General features: G+C 34.3%; 1 protein-coding gene across 1 annotated transcript; it reads left to right on the top strand.

Annotated features, from left to right (window-relative positions):
* Positions 1-464: 464 nt before the first annotated feature.
* On the top strand, positions 465-3246 carry LOC108473916 (40S ribosomal protein SA-like). Its single transcript, XM_017775737.2, has 5 exons — positions 465-744; positions 1966-2228; positions 2302-2499; positions 2584-2797; positions 2888-3246. The coding sequence occupies exons 1-5, from the start codon at positions 597-599 to the stop codon at positions 3004-3006; spliced, it is 942 nt and encodes a 313-aa protein (XP_017631226.1). The 5' UTR covers positions 465-596; the 3' UTR covers positions 3007-3246.
* Positions 3247-8171: the final 4925 nt, after the last annotated feature.

The following is an 8171-nucleotide window of genomic DNA, read 5'->3' as shown; positions in this document are numbered from 1 at the left end:
ATTGAAAATATAATAAAATTAATTATATTAAAATTAAAAATAAAATATAAATATGATTAAAATAAAAATATATATATATTTAGTATATAATTAGTGTTTAGCCAGACTGGGCTCGGGCAAAAAAAATTTACCCGAGCCAGGCCCATTTTCTAAACGGGCCTCATTTTTTTGCCCAAACTCATACTTCGGGCCTATATTTTTACCCGAACCCTCCCATTTTTCGGGCTGACCTTCGGGCCGGCCCGGGTAGCCCGACCCATGCACACCTCTACTCCCTAAGCATGACAGGATTTTTGGTTATTTAATAATTCTAAATAAATTGGGCTTCAAAAAAACTCTATCAAATTACATAATTTTGGACCTTTCTCATGTAACGAAAAAAACTTAATGGACTTTGGTACAATTTAGCGGTAGGTATATAGAAAATACGAAGAGATATAAAGGTTAAATCGTCATTTAGTATCAACTAGGGTTTCCTTTCTGCCTTGAAAACCCTACTTAAACTGAAAAAACTCACTCTGGTACTCTTACCAGAGCCTCATTTGTTTCACATCCTCTTAACGATATCCTCTGTTTGCAGTTAAGAAAAGCAAATTATGGCTGCTACCACAGTCCCAGCCGCCGCAAGGCAGCTATCTCCTAAAGAAGCCGATATCCAGATGATGTTGGCTGCCGAGGTCCATCTCGGTACCAAGAACTGTGATTTCCAAATGGAGCGTTACGTCTTCAAGCGTCGCAATGACGGTTAGTTTATTGTTTTTTCCGTTTCGTGTATAATTTGGATTCTGTTTTGTTCTTTATTTGAATTATCAGTTGTTTGAATTCATGCGTTTTTATTGCTGAAACTTGAAGTTCCCCTTTTTTATTGCTTAAATTTTATGTGTTTTGGGATTTGGGTTGTTATAAATTCGGTTTTATGTTTGTAAAAGTCGGGGTTTCTTTGTTTTATTTGATTTCTAAAGCTTGTAACTTATAGGAGATATGAGATCTGGTAAAGACTTTGGTTTTAGCTCTTATCTCATTTAATGTTTCAAAATATATTCCATTTGAAGAATCTGTTTTTACTTTATGAACATGTTTTTATTAGCTTATAAGATTAGAATTATCTTTTCAAGTGTTATATGCTGAATTGGTCCGAAACAGGAGGTGCCTATTGTAACCACATTTTTTGTTGGCTTGTAAGAATTTACACAATTGGATGGTTTTGGAGCAATGTGTTTCTTGCAGATATGACATGCTGTTAGTACAATGCGGGATACTTTTTTGTTGTTCATGTTTGACGATTGGCTTGTTTTTCCTGTTGAATTTACAACTAGAGACCTGATATAATTATTTGTTCATTCTTCAGAGGAGGATATTTGTATGCAATGGATTTCTTAAGAACAGCATGAGCTATCTTTTAGTCTACTTAGTTATAAGCTACATAATTCTATTCAGTATAAAACAATTATTTTTGCGCATGCAATGTCTTTTTGATTAGATGCGAGCTTGGTGCTTGTTAGCGTACTTTCTTTTGTAACATGGTATTAGATGCAGAAATGAAGTTCTCCTTAATTTCTTTAGTTTTAATTTTATTTATATTAACTCTAATTTTAGTATTAAAAAAAGCCAGACAGTATCAAATTCTCTACTTTTCAGTGTTTGCGTATTGAACAACATGCACAATAATCATGTTTATTGGACAACAAAAGGAAAAAAAATGCATGTTTTGTAGGATAAGTTGGATAGGCTTCTATGCCTTAAGTTTGTTTTATGCATACACATGCAGACATGTGTCAATTAATACGTTTTTGCTTTGCTTACCTGAGTAAGTAAATTCTTTTTTAACATCATATGCCTTGGGAAAATAATGGTAGACACAAATAAGGGTTAAACCACCTAAAGTGCATCTTGCGCTCTTGACAGCACTCGTCATATGTATTGGTTTCTGTTTCAGTAATGGAATTATCTTTTTGTCCTCCATAGGAATTTACATCATCAACCTTGGCAAGACCTGGGAGAAGCTTCAGCTTGCAGCTCGTGTAATTGTCGCTATAGAGAACCCTCAAGATATCATCGTCCAATCTGCAAGACCCTATGGTCAGAGGGCTGTCTTGAAATTTGCTCAGTACACTGGTTGTCATGCCATTGCTGGAAGGCACACTCCTGGTACATTCACTAACCAACTCCAGACATCTTTCAGTGAGCCTCGCCTTCTTATCCTCACAGATCCTAGGACCGACCACCAGGTAAATTGTGCATTACAGTCATGTTGAGTTTTTATCATGACAGTAAGTTCAAATTTTTGTATATTTTCTGCAGCCTATCAAGGAAGCAGCTCTTGGAAATATTCCTACCATTGCTTTTTGTGACACAGACTCACCAATGCGATATGTTGACATTGGTATTCCTGCTAATAACAAGGGAAAGCACAGCATTGGCTGTCTTTTCTGGCTGTTAGCTAGGATGGTTCTTCAGATGCGTGGTACAATTGCTCCTGGACAGAAGTGGGATGTGATGGTAAAAGAGAAGACCATCATAATGTTGTCAATACGATTTGCATTTATGTACTTTCCTTGTTCTCATACTGAATATTGTATGTAGGTGGATCTATTTTTCTACAGGGAGCCTGAGGAAGCTAAACAACAGGAAGAGGAGGAAGCAGTTGCTGCTCCTGATTATGGACTCCCTGCTGCAGATTTTGGAATGGGTGCTTTAGGAACTGACCAATGGCCCTCCCAAATGGGTGATCAGTGGTCAGCTGATGTGGTTCAGCCACCAATTTCGGGTGTCCCTGCAATTAACTGGGGTGATCAAGGTCTGATGTTTTACTGTTCATATGATTTTATTTGATATGCATATTGTTGATTGTACCTTTGCCTAATGCTGTCGAAAATTTGAAATGCAGTTGCTGTTAGCGCTGATGTTTGGGATCCTGCAAGTGCTCCACCACAAATCCCTGGCCCTGGAATTGATGTATCTGCTCCTGCTCCTGCTCCTGCTTCTGCTCCCACTGGCTGGGAGTGAGGTTTTCTTATTTTTGCAAATGTTTTTCCTATTTAAAAAATTTGTTATTGTGATGGTATCTGTGATTTTGACACAGGTTAGTTTGTAGTTTTCATAGACTTGAATGACTTGCTAGAGATTTTTGTTTTAGTCGGCCATCCTAAGGCTTTCAGTTCTCGTTTTTTTCTGCCTGTGCCGTAAGTTCTTTTTCACGATTTAAATATCATTTGCCTAATATTAATGCTCAATATTCTTGTGAAACTGGATTTGGTTTTTAATCTTTTTGGATAAAAGTTAAGGGTTAATTTAGCATTGCTTTCAAGTGCTTTTGAGATAAAAGCATTGCTAACAAGATACTTTTGAGACTTTTAAAAGTATGAGATAAAAAATGCTTTTACAAAGGTATTTTTTTTGCCAAAAGCAGAAGTAGAAAATATTAGCTTTTGTTAAGTGTGTTTTTGGTCCTATGTTGAATTAAGCATAAAACATTGATTTTATGGTCGTATAATTAAAACCTCTTTGCTTGTTCACCACTTATATCAAATCTATGTACTTAACATTCGAGAATTTGTTTGGTTGCTAGTGAAGCTTATTATTTCCAATAAACACTTTCTATTAGGGATTGGAGACAGTGAAGCAAGGGTTACCGGCGCAATTCGTTCTTTAATAGATTAAATGGAAACTAGCAGTAAGAGATTTAGGGTAGATATGTTGTGCCAAAAACAGCAACCTTAGTATCTTAGAAAGAACATAGAAAAGTTATAAGTTTTTCATATCCTGAGGTTTTCATAATTGGATCATTGATCTAACAAGTTAAATTATAGGATTTTTGGTTTGATCGTGATCAGATCTGTCTATAATTATTAAAAATGGCAGTTTAAAAGGGAAAAAAACTAATTTATTATTTTTGCTTGTCACTGAGTTGCACGTATTTTTCAAGATTTTTCTTTATAGTTTTATTGATACAAGATATAACAAAGGAGGATATGGAGAAGGTTATGGTGGTGCTATGGAGGTCAATTCACTTATAAAGGTCGAGAGCTTGAACAAGGATAAGAGGACACGTTGATTGAGAGGGCAAATGTTTATGAGTAACCTTAGGATGTTCAAGGGTTGATCCTCTGTTTATAGTTTTTTAGGGTATTTACAGGATCCTTTGTCCATTGGTATGATCGTTGGTTAGATAAGCGTTTAGTCCCATTAAATGCGTAATGGATAGTCATAGACACGTATTATGAGATTCTATTAGTATAAAATAGTAAACTCGAAATAAACTCCTTATTATCTTGGAAGTGTGTTCACATTAGGATAGGATTCTCTTTTAATCCCGCGTGGTAAGCTTCGTTTGAAATGGGACGGTTGGCTAGGCTCAGAAGGTCTATGTAGAGTTAACCATGCTATTTATGCTTACACGTGTCTTCTTGGTGGATGGGCATAGCAATAGCTCCCCTTCCCCCCTCCTTTACCCAAGTTGAGCAAGAGTTCATAAAATAGCCTTTTGTGAGACATGTTTTTAGGTCCCCTTAAAGGCTTATTTAGTCGAAGAAGATGAAACATCATCTAACAATTGTCATGAATGTGATGTTCTTTTGGGGAGTGTGGTTATGATGAAGGGCGTCTAACATTATTTAGGTGGCCAAATGTTATTAGTCATGACCTTAAGTCCTCAAAATGATACGTTTATGAAAGATAATTGAGAAGTCCATAAATTGTCTTACTGTAACACCCCAAACTCATATCCGTTGCTAGAATAGGGTTATGAGCATTACTATACAATTGGAACATTTATAATTAATTTCATTCAAAAATCATAAACATAACTTAAACCATTCTTACATACACATATCGTCCCTAAATCAAGCCCTCGAGGCCTTAAAAATAATTTAGAAACAAATCGAGACCAATTTGAAATCATTTGTACAAGATAAATTACCATATCAAAAACCTTTTTAAAATCATATTTGGCTCGTAAATATTAAATAAATAATATTTACGAACTTACTCGTCGAATCTGTGGCCCCAAAATCATTGTTTCTGACACCATTGAAAAACGAGTTGTTACAATTCTCCCATCTTTTAAGAAATTTTGTACTCGAAATTTATCTGGAAAGAGGTAAAGTACTAAAATATCATTTTCTGAATTGAATCAATTGAATTGCTATCTTTCCTTATCGATCCATGAGCTAGTTTGATTACATCATATGATCTTTCGGATATTATCAATATTCATATATTGTAATTTACCTTCAAATGATCAATCATAGTACTAATCCAATTCATATTTCATTTAACCTAATCATATGTTATTATTTTATTAATCTTTCTCATATTATCAATATTCATATATTGTAATTTACCTTCAAATGATCAATCATAGTACTAATCCAATTCATATTTCATTTAACCTAATCATATGTTATTATTTTATTAATCTTTCTCAGACTCAAGCCAGATACTTAAATCAACCATCTCGTATCCCAATCTAGAATCAAAATAATCATACTAGCACATAAATGCATCATCGAATAAAACGAAGAATCATCTATACATTTAACAGATAACTAATTTTCAGTTCCATTATAAATTCAATACATATTTAATCAATCTCAATTTCATCAATCCGCTATCCTGATATAGTACATAACATATTTCAACTCAATTTAACACTAAGTACCATATATTGGTTAAATCGCGCTACTTTTTATTTATCATATAAATAATTAAACCTACCATTTAAATCACAAGCAATATTTCATCATTTAATATACATTTCACACACATACATATTCAACTCCACAATGCCATTTTAACAATTTTCGAGTCTAAAAACTTACTCGTATTCAAATAGCCATTGGGGCTCGTTTTCGGCTTAAATCACAATATGTTATGTTTCATATTTTTGCTACTTTCATTTCATCACCAATTGGTCATTTCATGTATTTTATTTTTACTTTATTAATTAGATCCAGACTCAGTACAGGTACTTGGATTCATCACTTCGAGTTGCCCAGAAACGATGACTTTCATATAGCATTCAGGTCTTAAGGCATATGACTATATTCAACTATACTGGAAAAGTTAATAGGATAATCATTTTCCGGTTCATTATATCTAGATCAATTCATATTCTTTTATTCTTACTTTATCATCAAGTTACTAATTTATCATATAACACATATGTGACAACTCAATTTCCTATTAATCCTCAACTAGAAATTGAATCAAGAAATTTCTATTTTATTCCTTTCAGTTTATTTCTCAATATTCAACACCCATAATCACAATTCATTTTATACGATAATTATAACTCATCTTAATCCACAATCACATAGACATCATAAATTGATCTTAAATCATAAAAATATACGTACCGGGTTCGCATACTACTAATTCATCAATAATAATTCCTCGACCTCTAGCTGCAGGGATATATTTTTGAATAATAGCAGGAACATTTATATTTTTTTCAAGCAACCTCGAGCTAAATATTTTAGGGATCCACATCGGTATCATGTTGCTACTTTTTTTCAACATTCACTTCTTACAAAATAATTATTTTGTTAATTTCTGCTCTACAATATAGCTCAACTCATTAAAAATTTTCGAATATAAGACAAAATAATTAACGATCAGCATCTAAATCCCGACTCCGACTCGACAATGGCATGTACCTCTGGTCTCAATTTCAAACTCGATTTAGTTTGAGAAACGAAAAAATTTATAGCTCTGATACCATTAAATGTAACACCCTAAACCCGTATCCGTCGTCAAAATAGGGTTACGAGCATTACAATACAATTGGAACATATATAATTAATTTTATTCAAAAATCATAAACATAACTTAAACCATTCCTACATACACATATAGTCCCTAAATCAAGCCCTCGAGGCCCTAAAAATACTTTAGAAACAAATCGAGATCAATTTGAAATCATTTGTATAACATATATTACCATATCAAAAACCTTTTTAAAATACTAATTGGCTTGTAAATATTAAATAATAATATTTATGAACTTACTCGTCGGATTTGTGGCCTCGAAACCACTATTTTTGACACTACTGAAAAATAGGTCGTTGCATCTACTTTGTCTGATATTACTTTATCGTTTCAAAATTCTTTGCTCGAGATTCCTTTTTGGTTCAAAAGTACTAAAAAATTTTCTTTTATTTGTTTTCACAATCTTCATCAAGAAATAAGGAGATGAGGGGGGAGTAACAGGTCTTCGTTATAAAGAGGTAGAGTTAGATCTTCTATCGTCAATAATAGGGTGGCGACAATAAGTAATAGGTTGTCCATGGTCGATTCTAGGAGGCTTTCAATGGTCAAAAGCCAAAAGGGTGAAATCCTAGAACATATAAAAGATTATGATGAACCAGTGGCGGTTGTCAAGTGTAAGTGCATGATAATGGAGCAGGATATACGAATGATGTTAAAATGTAGGAGATTTCTTACAAGGCACCCCTAGTATGAGTTTAGTGTACTTGTAGGGAAGTATAGCTTAACTTTTGTTTTTGGGCTACACTTTGGTATAGGGAGACCATGATTTCAGTTGTCGTTATTTTTGTTGGAAGTGGGGTTTCACTTGTCACTTCACCGGTTTGTAATAGACTTGTTGAATTCCTATTATTTGGCACTCGGGCAACTGGTTGAGTGTTCCCGATGGTTAATATTGGATTCATGATCAAATGTAGTCAAAGGGGGAAATGACCTTCTGTACTTTTATTTAAGTATATGTACACCCTTTAAGAGAAGGTAGGATACGAAGGGGTATACCTCGTAATTCGAAGTAAAGGGACTAAACAACTTATTTATGGAGGGGTGGGGAGGTTTAAGTCAACTCCTAAGAGATGTATTTTGGTAGAGTTAAAGTTGGGGGAACCTTTTGGGCTTCCTATTGAACGAATAAGACCTATGCCCTCTCGCTTTCTTCATCATCCACAGGTAAAGGATATTCTTGATGCGGAGGAAACCTATACTCTCTTAAATCACAATGGCTTCTTGGTTATCTTTTACGACATCTCCCTTCGTAGGGTATTCTGCTATTGTCTCTACGATAAGGGGGCTATGGGTACACCCTCAGAATTTGATAGATGGCTTGAGGGATGCTAGAAGATAGAAGCAGCATAAGCACTCTTGGCCATATGACTCAAGGGATGTGTCGCCAAATATCTTTGGGGTTT

The sequence above is a fragment of the Gossypium arboreum genome, chromosome 6, assembly GCF_025698485.1.
Source record: "Gossypium arboreum isolate Shixiya-1 chromosome 6, ASM2569848v2, whole genome shotgun sequence".
NCBI lineage: Eukaryota > Viridiplantae > Streptophyta > Magnoliopsida > Malvales > Malvaceae > Gossypium > Gossypium arboreum.
The sequence above is the reverse complement of the archived record's forward strand: the minus strand, read 5'-3'. Positions and strand labels throughout refer to the sequence as shown.

Excerpts from the sequence above, each read along its gene's own strand:
- LOC108473916 (XM_017775737.2), top strand. The coding sequence starts at position 597 with ATGGCTGCTACCACAGTCCCAGCCGCCGCAAGGCAGCTATCTCCTAAA. Across the intron at positions 745-1,965 it reads CTTCAAGCGTCGCAATGACG|GAATTTACATCATCAACCTT; the intron begins GTTAGTTTATTG and ends TGTCCTCCATAG. Across the intron at positions 2,500-2,583 it reads GACAGAAGTGGGATGTGATG|GTGGATCTATTTTTCTACAG; the intron begins GTAAAAGAGAAG and ends TATTGTATGTAG.